This window comes from Triturus cristatus, chromosome 8, assembly GCF_964204655.1.
Source record: "Triturus cristatus chromosome 8, aTriCri1.1, whole genome shotgun sequence".
Lineage (NCBI taxonomy): Eukaryota > Metazoa > Chordata > Amphibia > Caudata > Salamandridae > Triturus > Triturus cristatus.
In genome coordinates, this window is record NC_140591.1 from 1,115,003,000 (window position 1) to 1,115,029,727 (window position 26,728).

Here is a 26,728-nt window from a genome sequence, read left to right on the forward strand (position 1 = left end):
TTTTCAAACTTTTATTTTTTGAATTTCTCAGGAACTACTGAATGGATTTACGCCATTTAACAAAAAGGACTCTTTCTGAACCAAAGGCTACCTTTTTGCCAAATTTGGTGTAATACCGTTTAGGAGTTCGGGCTGTAGCTTTGTCTAAAGTTTCCTATGGAAAATAACATGGGGAAACGTGTTTTGGGACCCCCTTTTTTCTCGCCCCCTCTTGACGAATCAACCCAAAACTTTCAATACAGGAGCTGAGTGGAGGAGCAGACCACTAATTTTGAAAATTTCGCGAAGATTCGTCAACCGGCCCCAAAGTTATTGGGAAAACAAAAAACACTTTTCCTATGGAATCTAGGTCCTAACTATAACTACTATATACACATATATATATATATATTATGTTATTTTTTTGACATTGAAAAAGCCAGTCGGCGAAACGCGTCTGTCAGCGTTTCGGGGAAAGGGAGGGGAACTTGCTAAATAAAGCATTTATGCTTTAAGAAACATCTTTCCTGGATTTTGCTTGGAGTGCTCTCCGTTTTTACACGTTTTACGTGTTTGGTTGTTTTATATATATATATATATATATATATATATATATATATATATACCATGCCAGTTCCAATTACTTGCACAAATTAGAAACCCACACCAGATAAGATACCACACCACTCGTTTGGATTTGCGCTTGGATTTATTCCGCTGTAGCGCGTTTCAACATTACTGCATTGATCACAAATCAAGCGTTTGTTTCACAGCAATTATTTAAAAACCATTGGAAACTCCTGGTCACATGGGTCGCATCAACTGTTGCCACTGAAGAAAGACTTTGCTTTACATCGGTATCCACATAAGTGTATCTGGTGATGCTAACATTCGTTCTTAAACCCCATAAATTGTTTTAATATAAAAAATAATTCATTTTCTTTTTGGCACAAAATTTCATTCATTAATATCAATCAAAAGTTCATTGTGCAAGTGTTAAATCACTAAATCATACACATTAATTTAATTCAATTCGAGTGAATATTTAATTCATTGTTAGAATAAAATGCAAGTGCATTATGCATATATTTTTCTCTTAACATCATACCTGCTAACTAGCCAGCGTTAAATAAAAAAACAATTAATAACCATGTGTAAGCTAGTGCCTGCTTTCATTGACAATTCATCTTTCGCTGAAAGTTGACATTGGTATTATTTCACAATTCTACAGTATTACTACTGGTTAATTCTTTAGTTTGTCTGCTGTCATCAAACTTATATCACCACAGAGAGAGAGAGAGAGAGAGAGAGAGAGAGAGAGAGACAGAAAATCCGCCATACCCCCTAACATAAAAAAAATCATATATACATACATGCATATATATACATAGCAGAGCTTATTGTACATTAGCCATTATTCCTCGCAGGACATAAAGAAGGTTTCCCAGTGTCTCTCAAATTTGTGATGGGTGAAGTGTTTATGTCCAGGGATGAGCTTATTTGTCCTTAGTAGAGAGTTTGGGGGGGCAGTTGATGACTCTAGTTTCTCGGTCTCAATTACTCCGAAATCTGAGTCTTGGTAACTAAATCTCAGTAATCTTGAACATTGTATATTCTCAAAAAAGAGTGGCTTTAGAACCGGTTTCTAATACTGATCAAAGCAGATTCCAAATGTTTGAAAAAGCCATTCGCTAAAAATTTGCAACTGACTAAAGTGGAGGAGGAGCCATTTCAACTACTTCACTGGGTGGTTGAGCTCTGTATGAGTGGAAGATGACTAAAAACAAACACTGCTTCCTTAATATGCAAACTTAAAAAAACCTATTGACAAAGCCAGTAATGCGCCGTTTTAGAGCTGGGACCTATTGGCAAAGACAATTTGTGTTTCTTTTTGGAATGGGAGAGATTGATCGCAGACCCTTGGGTGCTGCGGAGCACAAAGAAATGGGTTTTCTGGAAGATTTTCCACCACCCTCATTGCTCCATACAAAGATTTTTTGTAACTGTTACTCTGCGGAAGATGGGCTAAAGTTTGGTTGCACTTCCTTGTTTACTAGATGTTTCAGTATCCCTGCTTTTTCTACAACTGAAAAATCAGAGGAGCACTTCTGGTGAGATCTTCGAAAGTATTTCAAGTGAAATGAAAATTAGAATCTTATGTACAGTATATTTTTTTTGTTTGGGACTGTGTAACTACCAAGGGCAAGAAGAGGGCAGTGAAAGCACAGCAACCACCATATTTAGAGAGGTGGTACTGGCATGACGCGTATAGTTTCATTTTTCTGTCCGAAGTGTAAAGTTCAGATGATTTTTTTTTTTCTTGAGCATATAAAGTTTAAAGAGTATTTTGCTTGCTCTATGAGCTTGGCTGTGGATGAGATTTATTTAGTTGCAACTCTTGGCTTAACAGTCCCAACATTTAGACACTGGTTCACATGTTGGTGGGAAACAAACTTTAATGACGGACCGAAGATTGCAATTCTGAGAGAAGAATCCTTCAGACTGCTTAACCATCAAGACCAAATAGTCATGCACATCTTTGTCAGGAAGGATGCTCATATTGGGACTTATGGTGAATGCTGTTCAGAAAAACAAAGAGTTATCATTCCATTGACCTCCGTTGGATCTCATAATGAGTGGTCTACCTCTTACTGCATTCCTTCCTCCAACAGAAGTCTAGATACCACTCCTCATCATTCCCCTATTCAAAAATCCCATTGGTAGGAGCTTTTTCTTTATACAGACATGCATGCTCTGGAACATGTTGCCGAAGAGAACTGAGAACATCAGCACTCACTTAGAAATAAGACGATAAAGACCTGGACAATTCCCAAACCATGAAGTAAGTAACTTCAGGCAGTGCATTATACTGGTTTGCATAAGCAGTCAGCGAACCGATCCCACACTCATTGCATCCTATTTCATGCTGCTGCGGCATCTGGAGCACTCTTCCGAGCATCACGCATAACATCAAAAAATACTACTCATAGGTCAGACTAAAAAAGAACACTGCTCCAACCATGCACAACAAACTCTTTCATGCAACGGTTGACTGCATATACTTATGGAGTATAATGTATGTGTCACTGGTCCTTATATGGCTGTATTTGGCTCCTGTGGTTCGTCTGGGATTTAAGTCTTGAGAGGCGTGAGCAGAGTCAGATCTAGAGGGAGGTTTGATTCAAATCTTGCTGTTTCGCGTCAGTATGAATGCTTGTATCTACAGATTTTCATGCTACTAATTCCTTGGGTTGCCCTCCACTGGCACTGCTGTTGCATAAGAACTTACCATTTTAGTTTTGTGGCTTGTAAACGCAGAACACTTTGTGTAAAATATTGCCAAAAAAAGCCTTTACATAATCCTGTTTATGTGTTTCCCTCTCTTGAACCCACATTGTAAAATTATAAACTCTTCTTCCATTTTAAATTCCACTGTTAATGACCTATGTCTTTGTTTTCAAAGGTTCACCTTTTGCTGTGGCCTTAAACACCTTCACTTCCAGGCTTGGAAATTCTGCCAGCACTGTTGTATCAAATGCAGCGTTGAATTTTTCCAAAAACTCAAAATCTGTGTTTAGTCTGAACTTATTTGCCCATAGTAACACTGTCCCTGGCTGACACAAATACTCCATGGTTGACAGTAACTCATCCACAAAGTTATGGTAGTAGACGACGTCCGCAGCCAAAACGTAGTCATAGAGACAAGTATCTCTTGGGAATGCCCATTCCACGTCACTTCCCCACACCAGCTCTTTTACTTCCGGTTTATGTATACTTTTGTTTCGGGTATTCCTCAATAGGTTGAATTGCAGATTGCCAAGCACATCTGGCATATCGGTTGCTGTAACATACCCTCCTAAATGAAAGAAGAGGAATTGTTAAATATGGGTGCCTCTATTTTCTTTAATAACTTTTCTAAAATAAATACTTTTATTTTAAATTTTACGGCCGATACTATTTCCGTATTATCAGCATTTATCGGATACAAGCACACATGTAAAAAAAACTACACATATCATACAAAACTACATAGTTTATACCATATCTGAAGAGAATTTTCATTCGACATTTTTAGATATTACAAACTCTTTTAACCATATAATTCCAAGAAAGATAACCAAATAAATTCAAACTTATTCTGCGCTTCTATCATTATAAAAGATTATTCTTCCACTGCAAGTTATGCACTCATGTCTGACAGCCGGATGGCGATATTTATAGCACATGTGTTTTTAGTGTCAAAAAATCACTTCAAGTGCTGTTACCACACTTGTTCAGATAAATCATCTTTCGGGCATCATAAAAATATCGAATACAGGGGAATTAGCAGCCGCCTCAGAGTCTGGCGTAGCCCAAAATAAATCGACAGGTCTCAGCCCCAATAACATAGCTGTGAGGTTTCTAATCTAGCACCTAAAAGTCCAACACATACTGGGGGATATGTACAAGGGAGTTGAGGAGAGAGGCGTTAGCCTGTCTGGCTTAACTCCTCTCTCCTTCACTTCTGAAACGCAAGGCTGCACCATATTTACAATAATGTGGTGCAGCCTTGCGTTTCCCCCTGCGATGGCGCTAAGTTTAGCAACTTAGCGCCAACGCAGGCACCCTTGCACCAGAGTGCAAAGAGTTCAAGGGTGTCTGTGTGCAGGGGAGGATTGTTTATGTGTAGGAAGGTGGCCCTTCCTGCACAAACACAATCCTAGAAATGCATTCTGTCACTTTCATGCAGCACACATGAAAGTGACAAAATGGTGTGTTTTTTACAGTTTGTTTATGTACAGGAAGGGACACCTTCCTACACATAAACAAACAATGGCATTTTCCTTTTCCATGTGTGCTGTACAAGGCAGCACACATGGAAAAAGAAAAAACGAGGAGAAATAATGCATTTCTCCTTGTTTCGCCATCTTAAGACTAGTTTTTACCTGGTCTTAATTTTGGCGATGCCTCCTATGTACGCCACCCTTGTACATAGGGGGCAGTGTGAAAATGAATAGATGTTGCTGTGGAACGCCCACCACCCTCCCCTTTCACGCCAACCATAGCGTGAAACAGGTCCTTATGTACAAGGCAGCGTTAAGACAAGTTAAGTGGCTTAACGTTCTCTTGTATATAAGGCACAGCCCCTATCACCATCACAAAGTCAATATAGGTGACGTTGTGGTGGCGATAGGGGCTTGTACGTATGCCACACTGTCTCGCCTGATATCTCCCTTAAGCATCTTATCAGAAGACCATTAAATTCTCGGTAAAGACTTGGGCCCAGATTTATGAAGCCCTTGAGTTGCCATTGAGTTATGCAAGGCAGCGTAAGGCAACGCAAGGGCTTAAGTGAGATTCAGTAAGCCACGCAAAGCCACCTTGCATGGAGTTGTGTGACTTAGTAAATCCAGAATACCGCAGTGCAATGCCTTGCGTGACTCTGCCATGAGAAGGCGTTCCATTGGTGGCGCATGGATGTTCCCACACATCCACCCGTGGCTTTTGGCACATTCCCAGATTTCCTAAGATTCGTAAACCTGGGAATGTACCAAAATGTTATGTATTCCCTGGTGCGGTGTAACAGGGACAAATATGTTTATTTCTCCACATTTTTTACTCTTTTAAAAAAAAAAAAGTCTCAGAGGATTGTTTTTGTGCAAGAAGGTGTCCCTTCCTTCCCCAAAACAATCCTGACTGTAACACAAGCACCCTTGCACCATGGTGCAAAGGGTGCCTGCATTGGTGCTTGGTAGCACATAGTGCGCCAGCGGAGGAAGAGAGCAAGAATGCATCATATCTTTTTTTGTTTGAATCTGTTTTTATTTAATTTTCCTTTTGTGTTGCACAAGAATACAGCATCATGAAAAATAACATACATCACAAACAGTTGACCTGGCAGCTAACCGCAAGCTGGGCAGCCTACATCAAACATTCATTTGGAGGCGCTGTGGACGCAGCTGTAAATTGAGTCTCGGCAGATTGTACAAGTTCCATGGGGATAACAGCTTGAGTGTATTTGGCTTGGTTCCCTTTGTGCAGAGTCTTCACGGATCAAACAGTTCGGGCAAGTGTACAGACGTTATGATCAGAAGAAAACAACCATTAAAAAGCAAAAGCAAAAGCAAACAACAGCAGCATACATCGGTTCTCAGGCGTATGTGTTGTACCCTGTCTCTTCCCGCCTTGCATCCCCCCTCCCCCTTGTCCCTCCCCCCATTTAGAGGACAATGTCGCGATGAGTGTGCGGTGTCCTAGAAATTGTCCTGGTGGGAGCCCCAATTCATCTACCAGAGATTCGTAGGGTATGAGCCTGCCATCTCGGTACAGGTCTCCCAATGTGTGTACTTCAGCTTCATGCCAGTCAGCGAGCTCAAGCGTTGTAAGCACCCCGGGCCTGCTGGGGGAGCCCGCTAGTGGTATGGCCGGCGCGTAGGGGATCACCGTCTTGGTGAGATACAGGCAGCGACGATAGCATCTATAAGCCACCGCCAGGAGGAGAGGAGTAGGCACCGGGGCCTTGGCGGCCGGGTGGAAAAGTCTAGAGATAGATGCAAGAGAGTGGGGGGGCCTCTATTTGCAGTGTCTTCACGTCCTCTGTCAGCGAGCCAACGGGCTATCCACTGCAGTTGTGCAGCCAAGTAGTAGTGTTCGAAACAGGGCGCAGCTAGTCCTCCTTGATCAGTAGGCAGGTATAGCTTCGCCAGAGCTAGCCTGTGACGCGCACTGCCCATTGGAAGTCCCGTAGCAACTTAGTGAGTGTGGCGAAGAAGGCCGCTGGGATAGATAGGGGTAGGTTAGCAAAGTAGTACAGTAGTCAAGGTAAGATCACCATCTTACATAGTGCCACCCTGCCTGTGACTGTCAGGGGTAACGTGCTCCAAAAGTTCATTTGTGATTTAATGGCCGTCACTGCCCGTCCCAGGTTACCGTCGAATAGATCTGTCAGTTGACAATAGATCTGGATACCGAGGTAGTGGAAGGTGTCCGCACTCCACCGCACCCTCGTGCCCTCTAAAATATAGCCCGGATCTCGTGTGTCTCCTCCAAAAGGGTAGAGGCAGGACTTGTGGGCGTTCACTCGGAGGCCCGAGAGAGCGGCAAAGTCACGCTGCGTGCGCTCCAGCTGGGCCGGTATATCTCCCACGTCTCTCACAAAGACAAGGAGATCGTCTGCGTAAAACGACACCGTTATAGTTAGTTCAGATAACTATAACTCGCGTGACCGCCTCTCTATCACAAGGATGATGTCATCAGTGATGTCATGAGTGATGCCACTGACCATGTCATGAGTGATGAAATATGTGACGTCATGAGCACTGGATTGCGGGTGCGCAAGTTATAGTTATCTGAACTAACTATAACGGTGGAATTTCATTGGTTTTTTACGAGTGAAATGTCCACCTAACTATAACATGTGTGAAACCTATGGTTTTTTAAGTGAATTTGCAAGGTTTTTAAAATGCTAATTCCTAACTATAACATGCGTGAAACCTATGTTTTTTTCAGTGAATATATATAGATATATATATATATAGATTGTTGTTTGTGATTTAGGAAATCAAGTTTTTGTTGTTGTGTATTATTGGGGTTTTTCCTTTTTTTAAATCACTGATGTCCTGTCCAAGCTATATTTACAAGTTTCATTCTGCAGGAATCATACCAGGTTATATGTCACTCCTTTGCCCAGACAAATTGATGATGTGTTTTTTTTTCTATGTATAAAAGGTGAAATACAATGTGAGCATTAATTAGGTTTTGTTAATTTATTGTATGAACAATGGCAAATGACAGTCAAGCTTGTTCACTAAAATTATTGGAGGAGCAGTACAGAAATCACATGTCCTTTGATCTGGTAGTATCCCAAGATTGGACATCACATGAATTGTGCGTCCATAGACCCCACGAGATGTACCATCCTAGTGTCTATGACCATGATGAAACTGTAGTAAGAGGAAGAAAATAATTCCTACAATTGTGTAAAACCAATATTTATCTTCATTTTCTTCAAATTAGACATAATAGGGAGTGCAGGTATGACACTTGGTATTCGACTGTCATTGTCACTCAAGTTATCAATTATGTTGCCACACGATCTAATCTTGAGTTCCTTGCTGATATTTGTGGAGGGTGGTGGTGGTACACAAAAGTGTCAATTTTTCATTTCTTGTTACTGGTATACATTCTCCAAAACATAAAGATTTCTAGGAAGCCCATAAATAGTGCAACTGTGTCAAATGATGATCCATAAATATCGGCCAAGTGAAATCACATTTTTAAAAAATTTCACTTATTCAATTTTTTCTAGTGCAGATGCACCGTTTTAAAGTTTGCACCAATGGAAGAAAAATAAAGTTAGAGCTTTTTTGTTTTTAAATGGATGACACTTTACACTGTTGTGGAGATCACTGTTGCACACGTCAAGGGCATGCTGTCCTGCCAATAAGCCCAGAAGAGTCCGATTTATTTCGTGGTCGCATAGGCTGCCACAGGCACAAGGGGATCCATGACCTGGTGTATGTTCTTAAGACCTTTTTAAGGGGTGAACAATCTTTTTTTTAAATATGTTTATTGGCATTTTTTTGTAAGAACAGCCATTTAATATATAGAATGACTTCCCAGTAAATGAACATGTGGCCCACAGGCATTACATGATAGCTAACAATGCATCAAACATAGTCACTCATGATCAGCCCTAAAAGGCGTTGGAGACATTCTATTCAACTCAATCAAGGCAACAGGCTGATCTAATCATACCCCACAGTGTGGTCACCAACTCAGCCGAGGCAGAGCTACTGCAATCGCATAAAAGTGTTATGTTCCCCGTTGTCTGCAGACCCCGGGTCAAGGGGGAGAGGTTGGGGGGGGGAGTGAAACATGGAAATGAACATTAAGTAAAAAAGAAAACTGAACTGTCTGGCAGGGGTGATAATTGCAGAGAATGAGTAGTCTCAAGTGAGGAGTGGGTAAGCCGGCATCAGTGGGCCAGACTTTCCAGTGTATACAAAGGTGTTCCTGCCATATCCATGGGGGAGAGTAGGGGGTGCGCAGGGTCAGCCATGGGGGCTGTCGCATGTATGATGCTTATGATCCTAAAGAGGAAAATGAAAGAGCTCATTCTTAACAGTGCGCATTAGTTTCAGTGCCTGGTTCTACGCCCTGATTGCTATCAGCCAACCTAGTTTGCTCTTTGGGTTCTCATCCCATATCACCCTTCAGGTGTTCCCAGTTCTTCAAGACCTCAGTCCACAGACCAGCAATTGGCCCTCCCCACACCCCTTGTCCATCTTCTCTAAGCAAGACCCTCTCCTCTAGCCCCCATAGTGACATCTTTCGCACACGTCTCCAGGACTGGCCCTACCGCAGACTTCAACACCATTGAAATTTGCCTGTTGGCTAACACAAGAGCTAAATCGAAGTATTGTATGGCTACTTTCTGCGGTTTAGGTCTGGGGAACCCGTCACCCCCACCCACAAAAAGGAGGCAAGTCTCAATCGTGCACAAGAGCGTACGGCCTAGGGTGTTATGCAGTCAAAATATTACCGCATTCCAAAACAGCTGCGAGGTGGGGCAGCTCCAAGTTATTTGGCCAAAGTCTGCATCAGGGTGTTGACACCTGGAGCACTCCTGGGGTTCACCCCATAAATGACTTAAGATTATGGGGCATCAGGTCGGTCATGTGAGTGTAATTCAATTGGATGCACTTCAGCCTTTAGTTTCTGGAGACTCTCTTTTTTGTTATCTTACACCATTCCAACCCTGGAACACCTGGTGCTGAGTGTTGGTAAGGGTGAGTGTATCATCCAAATTTAGGGCCCTGTAGAGCCATGTTACCAAATTCTGATCCGATCCCATAGACAGCAGTAGTTGGAGTGCTGTGTAGGTACCTGGTTTTTCCCGACCTTTGTCCCAAAGGGCCTCAAAAGTTCAGGACTAGGGCCTTGTAAATCAAGAACTGTCCCAGGGAAAAAGCATGTTGGGCCGACAAGTCCTCCAAAGGCATGAGAGTGCCCAGGTGGTAACAGTCCTCGATCGACCGAAGTCCAGCTTCCGTCCAGCCTGACAACTGTTGGATCACGAATCAGACAATAGGGTCCCCATGAGGCAGTCCCACCAATGGCAGGGCTGGGGCATAAAGAGGCATGTTTCCAGTCTTCACCATGCAGTGTTGCCACAACTGTCAACAGCGTTCTGGTCTGTGGAATAACAACTGCTCGTTTTAGCAGCAGTGCCATCAGCAGGTCTTGGTGAGGTGCTAACCCCAAAAGGCTTAAATTGTCTGGGGGGGTTCCCACACAGGCCACCGGGCAACCCACTTCAGCTGTGCCGCTAAGAAGTGCAGCTCAAAGTCAGGAGCCCTTCATCTGATAGGTGCTGCAGAACCTCGAGTCACACTCTATGTTGGCCTTCGTCCCAGATCGAATAGCGAAGCAGGACATCCAATTGTCTAAACCAGGCAACCGGCACCCGGACTGGAAGGCTCAAGAAAAAATATATGAAGCGAGAAAGCATCACCATCTTGGATACAGACATCTGGGCAATGATTTGCAGCCCTAGGGAGCACCAGAAAGAGACACAAGATTTAAGGGATCGAAGAGCCCCACCCAGGTTAGCCACATGTAGATCTTCCAGAGTGTGGTACACCTTAGCACACAGATATCTAAAGGATGAGGAAGATCATGTTAGACCCCTATGAAAGTCTAGTGGCTGGTGGGTTCCCTGCGTTATCAGAAACAGGAATGTTTTGGCCGTATTGACCCTCAAGCCTGAAAGCTTTCCAAACCCCTACAACCGCCAGATCGCTCTTGGGGCACCAGTAGGGCCGTCAGACAGATAGAGCAGGAGGTCATCTGGATGAAGTGAAATTATTTGTTCAAGGCCATACAAGACTATGCCACTGCCCCTACCTTCCAAGTGAAATAGTTCTGCCAAAGGATCGATGGCCAAGGCATAGAGGAGAGGGGACAATGGGCAACCCTGTATTGTGCCTATAAAGATGTCATATTGGCTGGATAGCGTGTTGCCCTTCTTGACACTTGCCATCGGACTAGTGTACAGCAGTGTGACCCACTTGATCCAGCCCTCTTCCAGCCCCATTCGGCACATGACCTCAATTAAAAAATTTCACTGAACCGTGTCGAAAGCTTTTTCAAGGTCCACTGGCATGAGCATTGCGCTGTAGGGTTATAAAGAGGATATAGACATCTGAGGTGAAGTGAGATACTGCGAGCCGGGATAAAGCCATTTTGATCCCTGTGGACCAGGGCCAGCATGTGAAGTAGTTATTGAGAGGCCAGAACATTACTAAGACTCTTGAAGTCCATGTTGAGCATGGACAGAGGCCTAAATGTAGATGTAGGTGCATCTAGCAGTTTAGTCTTATGAAAGGGAACTACAAGCATGTTTCTCATGGATTCGGGCAAGGTTCCTGATCTCAATGACTCTGCGTAGATGGACTCCAACTGTGGGACCAGGAGTCCCTGAAAAGTGGAGTAAAACTCCCCGTGAATCAATCAGCTCCAGGTGTTTTACCAGTGGCCATCTCTTTAACGGCATGCCTAATCTCCTGGACCATTGCCCGACCCCTCCTTCCTGCAATACCCACGTAGTAGTACCTAGTCTTAGAGGACCCTTACCCTCATGGCACTAGGTACTATTACCTGGGTATGTCAGGAAGAGAGGTAGGTCCCCTCTTGACAATCTTTTACTCGCTCATTTGAATTAAGTATACAGTCTTATGCATCAGCACTGATGAATGCCAAGACCTATATAGGCTGTCTGAAGGGCAGAAGCATGTCGGCACCTCAGAGGTACGTAAGGGCCATAATATTCACTGACGTCCTCTGACAAATTCCCTTATGGTATTATTTTTGTCAAACCTAGGGTACCACAGTAATAAAGGACACTTTTTGGTCTACCCTAAGGTATTTTAAATAGCACCAACTGGATCTGAGAAAATTATTCAGAAAAAAGTAATTTCTAAGAACTCCCTCAAGATAGTCCAACTTGAGGTCGAATCCACCCTAGTAGTACCATTTCAACAGCATGTCACATTACGTGAGTGAGCCCACCTTCTCCAATTTCTGAAATTGCCAGTGTCTTGTGGTGTGGCACAGGGGCCAGAGCAGCTGACTCCGGAGCGTGGGGCTCATGGTTCGATCCCCGGCACTGGCGGTAGCTCACTTCAACATCATGTCACTCTGGACAATAGCTCACTTAATTTCCCCGACTGCCCCCAGTGCCTGAATACCCTTAGAGGTGATAAGTGCATGCTTTACAAATGGCAAATTATTATTATAAATGTGAGTAGTGAGAGTAGCAGCAGGGTGACAGGATCTCAAGAGAAGCACCTGTAGAATTTTCTTTTCCTGGTGCTCGCAAACAGGTTACCACGCCATCTTTGTGTTTCAACTTTACAGTGGAGGCAGCCGTGGGCCTCTTTCAGCCTCTATTTCTCCCCTTATGTATGTGATCATGGAGAGAGTCCCTATAGCAAACATCTTCAAGAGTCGTTGGGTTAAGCCTCCACATCGAAATCACCGGGCAATTGGCCGGAACCCCAGCTGCAATGGACTATGGTCAGAGAGTGTGCGACCAAGGTATTCCGAGTGGGCTGTGTATTGGCTCAACCTACTGGAACAACCAAATTTGTCCAGTTGTGTGCGTAGTGCATATATGTGAGAATAGTAAGAGTAATCCTGTTCCACCCTGTGTTGGGTCAGCTAATTTCCAGTGTTGTAGCCATGCACGGAGGCCCTCTGCTATTCTATGTGCCTGTGCCCCAAGTAGAAGTGTTTAGCGGTCCAATAACACATCTGTGACACAATTAAAGTCACCTCCCAGGAGCAGACTGTTGGTCATAAGTTGTCCCAGCGGCGCTGAGAGGGCCACATGCAGGGTTTACATTACTTTTTTCTTGCCTCTTATTCACTAGTGTTTCATGTCTAAAATTTTGGGGGATATGTACAATGAAGTGGTGGAGCGTGTCGTTGGCCTCCTTGGCTTAATGACACGTTCCGCCACTTTGGAAACGCAAGGCTGCACCATATTTACAAGAATGTGGTGCTGCCTTCCGTTTTCCCTTGCGATGGCGCTAAGTTAAACAATTTAGCGCCAACACAGGCACCCTTGCACCAGAGTGCAAGGGTGTCTGCGTACAGGGTAGGATTGTTTATGTGTATGAAGGTGTCCCTTACTGCACTTAAACAATCCACAAAATGCAATTCTGTCACTTTCATGTGTGCTGCTTTATGCAGCACACATGAAAGTGGAAGAATTGCATTTTCTTAAAGGTTTGTTTATGTACTGGAAGAGACACCTTGGCATTTTGCTTTTTTCATGTGTGCTGCACAAGGCAGCACACATGGAAAAAGCAAAAACGAGAAGAAATAATGCATTTCTCCTAGTTTCGCCAAATTAAGACTAGGGTTTTCCTGGTCTTTTAATTTTGGCATTGCCTCCCATGTATGCCACCCTTGTACATAGCGGGCAGCGTCAAATACAATGGGTGTTGCGGAGGAACGCCCACCGCAACACCCACTGCACGCTTCTTTCACGCTAACTATATCGTGAAAGGGTGCATTATGTACAAGGCAGCGTTAAGCCACGTTAAGTGGTTTAACGCTCCCTTGTACATAAGGCAAGGCCCCTATTGCTTTGGGAACGTCACAAAAAGTGACATTCCCGTGGCGATAGGGGCTTTTACATATGCCCCTATCACTTTTAAAAAGCACTTCTCAGTGCAGTGCTATAATGTCACATATTAATGTCAAAGCTTCCTTCAACATGCTAAAGAAATACAGATTTTTGAACTTTGAAGAGACATCATAATATTTTACAGAATGTTTGTTTTAGGATTTAAAACAGCAAACATTTGAGCACTCAGCTCATGCAGGGCGCTAAGAGCCGAGCCAGACCCTTGGCTCCACTTAAGTTGTTGACTCATACATATGCCATATCTACTTTCAAATGAGTGGTTTGCCAGTGCTTATAGCAGGTCAGGATTGAGAGCTCTGGATTTCAGGCTGCAGGCAGTGCACATTCATCACAGTGCCTGCCAGTGGGTCAAAAGGCTGTTCGACTAAATTGTCATCCATTGTCATTGCTTTGGCCTCTCAGTCGGGTGCACTGAGCACTGCATTTTTTTTAGACAGTTTATTGAGTATAAACCTCCATTTGTAATCAATTCGGTACAATAGCACTTAGTCAGGGGCTTCAGTCAATAATTTCTTTTACATATTGCATTCAGGAGTGATGTCTTAACAATGGGTACCACCCCACTCCTCATTTCTTGCAATTAATAATGCAATACAACTCTGGATTTATGTAACGCACAATAGTAAAATCCTATAAGCAGTGCACTATACTACCCTCCCCCAACGGCGCACTGAGCACTGATGACGCTAGAGGGCAGCATTTTAAATGCTGCTGGATTGAGAAGCAACCAAGACCATGCTATTGAAAAGTGGTCTTTTATCCAGTACATACGTTTTGTGTCTAGAAAGGAAGTTGTCTAATTAAATTAAATGCTTGCTTTCTACCACGTGTATACATTTTAGAAAAACATAAAGTCTTATGTGTGGAAAGCAAGTTGCCTACTCTAATTCAATTAGGGGACTTGCTTTGTACACACAGAACCTACATCCGGGATACATGACTTTTTAAGAAGCAAACTCAGCCGGGCAGGATTTAGAATGCTTAAGCTGCCAAAGGACCGGCAAGTGCCTAATTTATTGCCTGCGGCGCTATGTGCTCGCCCTCTCTGTCTATTTAGTATCAGCACTGCTGCTGCTACTAGAGAGAAAGAGAGATAGAGCAAATAGCGAGAAAAGGGGAAGAGATCGACTGGACAAGGACAGAGAGAAAAAGAAATGAAGTAGACGGGAGAGAGGAAGGGAGGGAAAGAGAGGAAAGGGAGGAAAAGTAGTACAAAGAGGCGTGAACCCAAGCTTGAAGAAGACTAGTTGTAACAACTTCCCTCTACAGTCTTGTTGTTGTCCAGTTGGTATTGCACTGGACTGGACATGTTACACACCAACAGTCTGCTGCTCTTCTTCTCCACGAGCTAGCAGCTTGTGAAATCCCCTCTTTGCTGGAATGCTGTAAACAGCACTTGAGGCGCAGAAGCTTGCACAGTGCGTGTGTCTGTTTATAGCAGGTCTCCTGGCCTCACAGAGCCATGATTTGAGTCTCAAAACTCTGTCATATCAGGCCCTTTTCTGAAGGCTGCAACCCCTCCCCTTCCCAACTCGTCACCCTGCGACGACTTAGGAAAGGGATGGGTGGTGGGAGGCAGATGTAAATAACTGACAAGCAGCCTCAGTAGTACATGGCAGATACTGTCCATGCCCGGGGATGCTTCAGAATGTAAAGCTTTTCTGCGTCATTAGTGGGAGGTTCCTGGAGACCCCAAGCATTGCACACCCGGGTTGGCAGAATGTGAGCCCATATGATGTTTATAATTCACTGCTGCTGTCATATAAGAGGCACATGCGCACTAGTGCAGGTGCCTAATTAAAACTGCCCGATGTCCGTTTCGGAGAATGGACGAGGTAGGTCAAGGCTGTGGATGCACATGATATAATTTAAATTGGATGGTGATTGCTTTGGGCAATTACCATTCATAGCCCATGCTCAGAAACCGCTGCTTTCTGCCCTCCTTGAATACTGGGGGGAAGATTTATCACACAAGGGGGCGCTAGGGTGTCACAACTACTAAGTCAGATTTATCAAGCTACGCAAGGCCACCTTGCGTGGCTCTGTGTGGCTTGAAAACATCTAGAGTAACGCAACACTGAGCAAATCGCTGCACACAGCAGCACACATGGAAAAAGCAAAAACGAGGAGTGTGGGTGTTCTGACGCAGACCGGGGAATGTTTCAAAATGCTGTGCCTCCCCAGGTGAGGTGTAATGAGGAGAAATATCTATTTCTCTTAGCTTTTCGTCTTTCTTTGTGTGCTGCATTCCACAGGACACATAAAAAGAGGAAAATACCTCTGAGGATTGTTTTTGTGCAAGAAGGTATCTCTTCCTGCACAAAAACAATCCTGTCTGCAGCCCAGGGACCCTTGCACCACGGTGCAAGGGTGCATGCATTGCTGCTAGGCAGCACATTCTGCGCCAGTGTCACGAAAGGACATGAATGTGCCGTATCATGTTAATTATGGCGCATTCCTGCCCTTTCACGCAGCACAGCAAGGTGGCTTTCTGCACTACATGAAATAATGATCGATCTGCCCCTGCATACCTGGAAGATAACTACCAGAACTTGGTGTCCCCATAATTGAAAGATACATTGGATATCCTGTTGTTATATAGAGCCAAAACTGTGCAACTGTCTGCAGCAAGAAAGTAAGTAAATTTCAAACAACATGGTCATTAGGAAGGCTGTTGAATATCACCTATTCTGATGCTTATTGTAGTTGTGAGAAATTGGGTAATTAGTTGTGGAGGACGTTGAGTCCTGCACAAGTAATAGGCCTATAATTGTCTTATTACTGCGAACTAAGTATCCCATTGTTGCACCTGACTCTCTTACGGCAGTGAAGCAGACCAGTCCAAGGCCTACTAAGGGGAGGTGTTGTGGGCTAGTAATCTCCATTACCACTCACTGGCATCACATCATTCAATACATTATTTTCCAGTCAGTGCTTTTTCTTTTAGAAAGGAAAAATACATTTATTACGCACACATTACTAAATACTACACACTAGATTACAAATATATACATTAAGGTAGATGGGAATACCTTTGGTGACATCCTCATGTCATAATACAACCCCTATAGGATTCTGAACCCCATATTAACAATGCTCTCACACTTATACTAGATGTAACATCACCCTATAAGAGTATGTCAGATTTTATAATGCAGACCTACTATCTTGGTCAGGGGTCACCATACCAATACATAAGGCATGCCTATTGGCTTTGCCAGAGGGACACCAGATTAATATGTATAAGGCAGATTTAATGTCTTTGACAAGGAGTCGCCACATTAAAATAAACAAGGCAGGCCTAATGACTTTCATAAGGGGTCACCCCATTACTAAGCAACGTAAAGCCTTTGGAATTAATGAAAGCACCATAGTATTAGAAATCATTGGCTATCAATGAAAACATTGCAGTGTTCATCATAATACTATCAATAAAGCTTTGTATGGTAAAGTTTTTCTTCCACTGCTTTAAACCGCATAATGTAGCCATAGCACTAACAATAGGGGCCGGTGGACTCCACAGCCCAATTGCAAAAGCTCCAGTTCTAGGATTACTTAAACTGAATGAGAACCTTTCCTGGAGTTGTGGTCTTTAGACCTCATGTGACATAGGGTTTATTCTTTTGAACCATTTCTGGAGGGGGTGTGCTGCACTCCCTGCAGCCCCCAAAAAACTCATAAAATACATTGGTCGTGCTCCTGACCAGATTGGGGCAACCGAAAAGCAATACAAATATGGAAATAAGACCCTCTCAGGGCATTATGGGGCACTCCAGGCTGGGAGTAATGAATATTTTAACAACGGGTCTCCCCTGCTTTTCTTTTGCCTCAGCAGCTTCCTTTTTCTTTAGTTTTTGTTTTTTAAGGGTGGTCGAGGCTCACCTGGGATACCTTTGGCCTGGCAAGTCATTGAGGGCCTGCAGGAGGAGCCCCAAAGCTCCCAGCTGGGTTCCTGCATGCAGCTTCTATGCTGCGAGTGAGCCAGCATCTGTTTTCCTTCTACTGTAGGAAAGGTAACATATCCTTTCACTGGTCTCATGGCTGGAGACACCCTCTGTGTCTGGGGGTGCAACCACTCCTCAAGGTATGGGCACAGGGGCAGCAATGTGCCTACTGTAAGTGCCTCTGCCTCAGGGGATGGGGTCTCTGTAGTAGACAATGATTCACACTATGCGGTGCATTGCTTTTTATTTCTTCACACCTGCCCCCGGGGCAGATATTGGATCTGACTGTCTTCAATGTGCCAACTCACAGACATTTACAAGTGCTGTTTGCATTTGCTAATGCTGTTTACATTTTGTATGCACTATCTTGCTCCATTAGCTTTGCTAATGCTGGAGAAAGGTAAAAAGAAGTTACTTCCTGCATGGAATGCAAATAGAAGACAAAGAAATGAATGTGATACACTGTGATGATTGAAAAATGTAGTTCCCATGTAAAATAATCCCTCATGCAGTTTAATAGAAGGACTTTCTGGAAAGTGGTATGCTACACAAAATAGCCAATAGCATGAGGTGAGAGAGTACTAGACTTATGGGTGGAGCCAAAGCTCATTCATACATTTATTAATATACATACAAAAAAAGGAAGACGGGAACCCTGGGTAGTTCCCATATTTAGGTGGAGAGCAGCTCCTATATAGAATACCCCCAAAACACCAATGACACTTTAAATCTGCTCACTGCGAATGTCTGCTTTTCTAGCAAAGTTTTTAGTCATAGGATTAGCACAGTGCCATCCATGCCAAGCTAGAAAGTGACAAAGTATTTTGCTATTTTTACAGCAAAGCATTTGATAGAGCGTCATGTTATTCTGAAATTTGTAGGGGTGCATCATATTCACTGTTAGTCAGCACCCACATATTAATCGATGTAGTTTGTGTGCCATAGAAATTAAGATTAGCATTGTTTAACATAGAGGTGATTAGAAATGTAACCATGCTTTTATGACAAGTAATGTTGCAGATTATCGTGAATGTACTTTAGTAAATGCATAATGATTAGTTTTCATGTAATGAAATGTATTAGGTTAACGTGTGCCATGTTAAAGTTGCACGTGCAAGTTTGCTTATTCACGTATAAAGAGTAATGAACTAATGCTTAGAGTGTGATTTAGTAATGTCTTTAACAGTGTAAAGGCCTGATCGCATATACGTTTAAAGAGAAGGCCTGTTCATTTTCTTATGTTAGCTAAACGTTGTAGGACGAAAATGATTTCCCTTGGTAAAGGCTTTGGGTTGCAGGATGATGCAAAATCTTAGAGAAGAGAAAGGTTTTTTGTTCCCATGTTTCTGTTGCAGGTGCAAGGACATTTAGCTCGCTAGAGAGACTAGGTCTTTGTTTTAGGAGTTAGGATGGTACCAGAAGCCAACAGGGGAGTACATTGGAATGTGCGGATGATACTTCCAGCGGAGAAGGTGCCTGGGACCCAAGGTCAAGCTAACCGTCGTTTCACTGGAAAAGTACTGGAAGAAGACCTGCCAGAAGAGGTGTGCCGAAGGGCGTGTTCTGCGTTTTGGGGAATTTGTATCAGGGACAGTGCCCCGTGGGTTGAGCAGTTGAGGTTTAGACGGGAAGCTAGAAGGAGCATCTTAGAACGAGCTCTAACTAAGTGAACGTACTTCTAAGGAAGTCTTCACTTCTGACACCTTTTTATTCTCTTGCCTGGAGTGGGAAATGCGAAGTAGGGATGTCACCTTAGAGATAGAGTAGGGAAAGACTAACTGATTTTCGTTTAGGCTAATGATTCCTAATGTAGACATTGGATTGACCATTGTATTTCTTATGCTTCTAGAGCTTGTTATTCTTTTTGTCCTGAGTCGTATGAGACTCTTACGTAGACTTGCGTTTGTTCTAGTGCTCATTTATCTTCTTCACCTTGTGCTAAGGTGCCTGTATGTGCAGTTATTTTTGGTTGTAATAAAATCCTACAAATTTTAGATTCGGGGTCAGTAGTCCTCCCTAAATGAGATTTGATTCTGATGATTGTGCATTGAGATTTGAATTTTCTCCCCTCTACACAATTTAGCAGATAAAAAGATCCTGGCGACCTGAGAGGATTCGTGGAGATAATCAGATAGGCAAGAATCCGGTCCTATTACCTTTAAGCATAGGATTAGCTAGAGTCATCCATGCAGAGTTGAAAAATGACATAAGCCTTTTACCACCCGAGGCACAGTATTACAGCTTTGGATTTGTAAAATACCATTCAAGCCGACGTGGAAAGAATAAAAGGAACCCCTGGCAAGTGTTTCGCTCTTGTTATAAGCTCTTCAGATAGGTATAACTTAGTCCAGACACAAGGAAGTACCTAGTATAAGTCAAATTAATACCCTTTCAGGCTTAGAGTGCTGCATTGCTGTGACTTATACTGGGTGCTCCCTTCTGTCTGGACAAAGTTAAACGTTTCTGAAGACACTCACTTGACACATTTAATTCAAGACTGTTAGGAAACACACAGTAAAAGGTGGCAAACACTGTGAATAACCAATGCCAGACAAAATCTTTAAAACATTAGACATTAATGAAAGGCTTGATCGCCCAACACAGATTGCCCAACACTTATTTCCTTAAGCTATAAGATCAGCTACAAATTCGCTTTGGCTTGAACAACTATCCAGCAGTATCTTCCTATACTGGCACCAGTCCCTCCCATATTTTGGAATGTTATGGTGGACACCCCCCAGCCTGGTGAACCTGCAACTCTAGTGTGATACAATGATCCGTACTTTTTCACCAGGCCTCCAAACATTGGGGACTCACCATCAGCCACCTGGTGATATCAGGCTTGGCTGTCACCAGGCCAGCCTAATCAAGATCTTCTGTACTTGTTAGAGACAGCGTCAGTGTTTATGTGTAATAGTGTAAATATTTCCAATCCACCGTCATATCGAAGACCTTCTCAAAATCATCCAAGGCGTCTTGTTGAATCGCCATGGCCAAGGCATCATAAATGATGCCATATGTTATGTCTAGTAGTTCTGTCTGGCATCAATCCTGACTAGTCAGGGCAAACCAGAGGGCAGTTTAATTACACCAAGTGATTAGCCAGGGTTTTTGCTATGATCTTTACTTTGATATTTAGGAGTGAGATGAGATGTTAAGAGGATCACCTCTCGGTGACCTCCCGGGGTTGGGACTCACCACAATTTCTGCTAGTATCCAACCAAACGGAAGCTCTCTAATGATCATTGCCTCCTGCAACAAACTCTTAATAAGATTCACTTTTTTGGTTAAGAGGCTTTTAATAATAATGAATCGGGGAGCCCATATGGCCCTGTGGGTTTTACCTGGTTGTAGTTGACCCTTGACAGCCACAACCTATTCACTTGTAATGCCGACTTCCAAGATCTTGCACTCTCAGAGGATGGACGCCAGTGAAAGATTATTCATCAAGCTCCTTTAGAGCTTCAGAGATGGGAGATTCCTTCTGCTTGTATATATCCCCATAGTATGATGTAAACGAACATGCAATATCACAGGTATCAGTGGCCAGTATATCTTGTTAGGCAATCACTTAAGTAACGTGACTGCGATGTTCAGAATTATGGAATAACCAGTAAAGCATTCTGCTGGCTTTATTGTCTATTGACATGTTCGACCCTGGGTTGCCAGGCATATTGCATGAGTGTCTTTGATAAAGATTTGTTGGAGTGCAGTCTGAGTGTGCCGTATATTGGCCGTTATTGCCATGTTTGGTGGTGTCTCAACATATTTTGCTTCCCAAGCCAGGAGATATGCCACCAGGTGAGCAACATTTTGATGGTTTCAACTTCTTCCCATTGTATAGGTAAATAGTTCACCTCTCATAGTGGCCTTATAAGTCAACCAGAGTACACCAGATGAGTCTACTGTATCTCAATTGCAGTCAAATTACTTGTTTCTTCTACTATGTGAGATTTACACTCTGTGTCCTTTAGCCACTATGTATTAAGATGCCAGACAGACCTTTTCAACACAGGTCTCAATTCTATGGTCAGCACCATTGATTGGTGTGTGGTCTGATGCGGTCAGTATCCAGATATTAACTACTTTCTTCACATCAGTATTCCGCACCAACAGGTACTCTATTCTTGAAAGCATTTTATGATTGCCGGAGTAAAATGTAAAACATTGTTATTTGGGGTGAAATGCTCGCCAGACATCTGCCAGACTGAGAGCATTGAAGAATCTACCAAGAGACTTTGGGCCTCGCTGTGTGAGACCCAAATTTTCTTATAATCTAAGCAACAGACAACCACCTTATTGAGATCCTACAAAATGAGCCTTAATATCCCGACATTTTATTTTATTTTAAGGTAAAACAATGATAAATAAGGATGGCCACCTTCGTTAAGCCCCAGGTCAACCCTACATGGACCAGCTGGGAGAAACCGTATCTCATCAGAAATGGGCACCCACTACCCAATAAGTGGATTTCCTGATAAAATGTATGTCTGTATTAAGTGGCTGATTTAGACTTTGAAGTACAGTAATTACTTTGTTAGGATGACAGAGTAAAAAACTCAGCCGCTCTGACAGAGTAACCATAATCTGAATTTAGAGATGTTCGCCGGCCCGGCAGTTTAACCCCTTCAGTGCCCGCCCCTTTCCCCGCCCTGTGCCGGCGCTTTCATTAGCGGGCGGGGTCTATGACGAGCTGGACTCGTCATGGGCACAGCGCAACCGCGGCCCATGACGAGTCCAGCTCGTCATGGGCACTGAAGGGGTTAACAGACGGCTCCGTCAACATGAAGATACATTACATTCCATTTTTAGCATGTTTTTGTAGTTTCCAAAAGAAAATCTCAAAGAGGGATCTTGGTTTTGAACAAAAAGAAAATAAACAACTGGGCCCCACACAATGGGAGTTCTCTCCCACGGTGTAGGGGCCATTTTGCAGTTTTCACTGCCCTTACTGCCAGGTTTGACCCAGTAGTGATGGACAGTGGACGACCACCCACTATAAATAGGGTGGGTAGTCGAATGGCCAAGCCTCTGACAACCCTTACTCCGTTGGGTCATAGTATGAGGGCTGACTAAGAGACTGGGGGAGAGGGTACTCTGATGCAATGGAGACAGAGTACTTTATATACCAAACTAAAGGTCTGCCTGCCATAAGTATGTCAGCGACAGAGATTACTCGCTAACATACTCCTCCGATGGCCCGATGGAGTAAGGGCCGTTGGAGGTTTGGTGATTTGACCGTACACCGGATTTACAGTGAGCAGTCGAATGGCCAGTTTTCACTGCCGGTTAGTGCCACACAAAACGTAAAACCTGGTGTTAGGGGCATCAATAACTGTAACATGACACCCACACCATGGGCAACAACAACTGAGGTGTGAGCTTTCATAAGTTTTTGTGCTTCAAAAATAAAAATCACGCAATGGGATTTTGTTTTTGAAAATAAAAAAGCATGGTAAAAGTCTCAAGGACTGTACCATTATTTAGATGGTAAACTTTTACTACATTGACAGAAACTATTGTCAAGGCAGTTCGTGCCAATGTTAAGAGACGACTCTGGGCTGGCAGATATCTTTAAAGATTTGGCAGGCGTGGGACCCTCTGTATGGTGGGGGTAAAGTACCAAAAATCAATTTTATAAGAGGGTCAAGAAAAGGGGGACTTAGTTTAAGGACTAATACACCTCCAATCCCAGCTAGACACTACAAAAAACTAACAGAAGGCGCACAGTCCGTTCAAAACAGAATAGCTAACCAATAGTTATTGTGGAGAAATGCATGAGATCCTACGAGTAATTGAGACACCACCTCGCAGGAGGTAAGAGTCCATCAGCCCACCCTTGTTGGCGGAGCATCGTCATTTGGAACCCTAAGGAATCACTGTCTGAGCCCGGGGTCGCAGATCACCAAGGACTCTACCTGGTGCGCAGGCCAGTGATACCCAGAAAGAGAATGAACTCCTGCCAGGGTGTGTACCCAAAAAAATCGAGGGCTCAAGTGATGTGCAGTGCTAGTGAGTGATGTGAAGTTAAAAATTAATACTTGATCAAAAAATGTGTTTAATATGGATCAACTAAGTTTCATATCTAAAAGAACCTATAGTCTGATTTGATTTACCTCAGTGTGTCAAAGTCTAAATCATGCCCTATGCCAGTGATGGAGACAAAGTAGTCTCCTTTGATGACATATTTAAGGACCACCCGTCTGTTAATTAGACGGGTGGACCTTTCTATTTGGCAGAGAGGGTACCCCGTCGCCATCTTTCGAAAAGCTAATGAGAGACCCAGTCTAGTTGTGTAATCACTACATAACTCCACAAACCATGACGTGATAATGTTATGTAGTTAGTTAACAATGACTAAAAATATTGAGTTGATATATTGCATGAGTTATTGATTCAAATATTTTGTTTATTCCATTAACTCAATCCATGGCCCTTGACTTGTGACAACAAACTAGTTATCTTTCTAAATACTATATTTAACATCTTAAAACCAGTAACAATACAAATATACCATTCTCTATTCACGATATTCTTGTGAAGTAGCATAGTCATTGAAAGAAGAATATGATGCCATGGTGGTATGGTGGTGGTTCCTGGATAAAGACAAAGAGCTGTGTGATGGATGGCAACCACTCTGGCAACATGATGATTCCCAATGTGCTTTCGGGTAACAATCAATAAAATTACATTGATTTAGCATTGTATTTATACTGACCTAGCATGCTCGCCACAATGGCTACAAGACCGGTTCCGGAGCCGATTTCAAGTATTTTTTTGTCTTTGAGATCAAGTTCTTCTCTCTTTTCTTCTAGATACTGGCATAAGGCCATGGCCTGAAAGATACAACGAATTTCAAGTGGGTTATTCTTGGAATGTTTCTATCCTGTAAAGCATGGACACCAATGGACTATTTTATGGCAACACCAAAAACAAAGTATTTTCCGAACATGGACTTCAAATCGAAATAGCAGTCTACAATTTCAGTAAAATCTTTTTAAAATCCTGTCAAATATTTATTACACATTTTAATGTTATTGATATCTCATGGCACCTTATCTAGATCCTACACGATTCAGGTACTCTTGCAAATATGCATCTTGAATCTGTAGTCGAAACACATGTAAGGTGCCAGATTTTCATTAAACCCCAATCCCCCCTTCTTCCTTTATTTTGCATATTTCATACTGTTCCTCGGAGGACCGAAATTCAATATTCAGAATGATGAGCCATGCTTTTGACGTATAATCATGTGTCTGAATCAAATATTTCAGGGTGACGCCTAAAAGTGAAACTTTCAAGGGGCAGCTGAATCGCACTTACCAGATTGCTTTTCAAGCTGTCCCTCTTGAGCACCTGACAACAGTCATTCATCCAGGCCAGGCACTTAGAATGTATGGAGATTATTAATTATGTATGGATGGTTGCTGTATTTGAGCCAATTTAATTAAACTCCTTTTCCCAGTTCTGTGCAACAAGGTGAAGTTTCCCAGGATGCCTGTTTCCGGTTCAGGGAAGACCTGGCTTGGCAGTTCGGGCTGGACTGTTCCCATGAGGCACAGGGTCAAAACTGATTTGCATATGGCCAGGTCTAAACTGGGGTGGCATGGTGAGCTAAAGAATGATGATGGGTTCAACCCAGATCTGTGACGGGGGGTGAGTGTCTGAAACGTTTCAGCGCTCCGTCCATCATTTTCTTGTGTTTGCTAAGGTGAAGATTGGCAGCAGGAACCTCTAAGCATATATAGAAAACACTCCAGTGACTAGAAGTGTGCATAATGCATGAGAAGACAGTTCAGGGTGTTGAGCACTGACTGCAGACATCAGTGTGCGATATGCAGTTGATAGGGTTTGAATCCAAAGGTTGCTTTTAATCCTCAGCAGCTCAAAAAAACTCTAGCAGAAGTGAGATTTGTAATAGGAACCCCCGTTAATTTCATTGCCACGAATTGAGAGAACTATGGCAGCAGGAGCTATATAAATACACTTTAGTAATGTAAGATGGGAATGTTTCATTTAATTTCTATGCCTGATTTAACACCACTGATTTAACAAGCATGTGACACACTATGGCACTCTTTGGCACAGATTTCCTGGCCTCCAAGTTGATATTTTCCTATTTTTTATGTGTTGCTTCTGTGGCTGCTCCACAGCACTGAATATAAAACAAAAGAGGCCATTGTATGGTGGCATTTTCACATTTTCTGAGCACTGTGGAGGGTAGCAGTTTGGCTGAGATGGTCGCTGTTCCTTCCCATGTTACTTTGCTAGCCATTGATGCACACATGCACCACACCCGGGTACCACTGATGCAAGCATCATGTGGCAGATTATCCACATGTACATCATTCATGCTCACATCTACACTATTCACATCCACCTACAATCCATTCAGTAGGCCAAAACACTCCTGACTGTCTGGGGAAAACAGAAGATGGACAACCGAGGGTATAGAACGCGCCCCTCACTGTGTGAAAATGAATCTATTATTAACAACAGGTGCAAAGCTACCTGAGGATATCCAGATGCCAAATGATAGCCAATCAGGACCACAGTCATAAACTGAAACAATAATTATAAGTGGTTGGACACAACTGGAGTATCAGTTATTTTACCATTTATTATTCAACAGTCCACAAGAAATAACAAACAACAAAAGGCCAGCTCAATAAATCCATATGCTTGTGTCTGCATTATTGGAACTTCTAGGTAAACAATAACAACGTTTCTGCCGACATGTAGCCCTCTCGGTCTTCTTCAAGGCTCATAACAGAATAGTATGTAAGTCACTGTATTATGATTAATTAAAACCATTACAAACACAGGTAAAAAATACTTACAAAACATATATAGCTAAGTTGTGATTAATGACTAGAATTAATCTTAAAAGTTAAAAGTTTAGAAAGACTAGGTTAGCTAGCATGAAGGAGATTCAAAGAGTTTTTAAAAAAATTGTTTTTTTAAAATATTTGCATAACAACAAAGTTCAATTATGTCTTTTGTGTTCAAACAGTGCTTTGCCGCTTTATTGCAGGTAGTTAAGTTGTTCATCAGCAGTATCTGTTTTAAGTAGATTTTCATCTCCCTGCTGACCAGACTTTATGAATGA

The 26,728-nt window shown here is 42.9% G+C and overlaps 1 protein-coding gene across 2 annotated transcripts in view; it reads right to left on the reverse strand.

Annotated features, from left to right (window-relative positions):
• Positions 1 to 669: 669 nt before the first annotated feature.
• The window catches only part of LOC146805461 (protein-lysine methyltransferase METTL21C-like), a 126,254-nt gene continuing 100,195 nt past the window's right edge, over positions 670 to 26,728 (reverse strand). For both annotated transcript variants that reach the window (XM_085622693.1, XM_085622692.1), the window contains exons 3-4: positions 24,338 to 24,455; positions 670 to 3,835 (exon numbers count right to left, since the gene is read on the reverse strand). In XM_085622693.1, the coding sequence (XP_085478819.1) occupies positions 3,423 to 3,835; positions 24,338 to 24,455 (531 nt within the window). In that variant the 3' untranslated portion in view covers positions 670 to 3,422. The remainder of the gene's footprint in view (positions 3,836 to 24,337; positions 24,456 to 26,728) is intronic.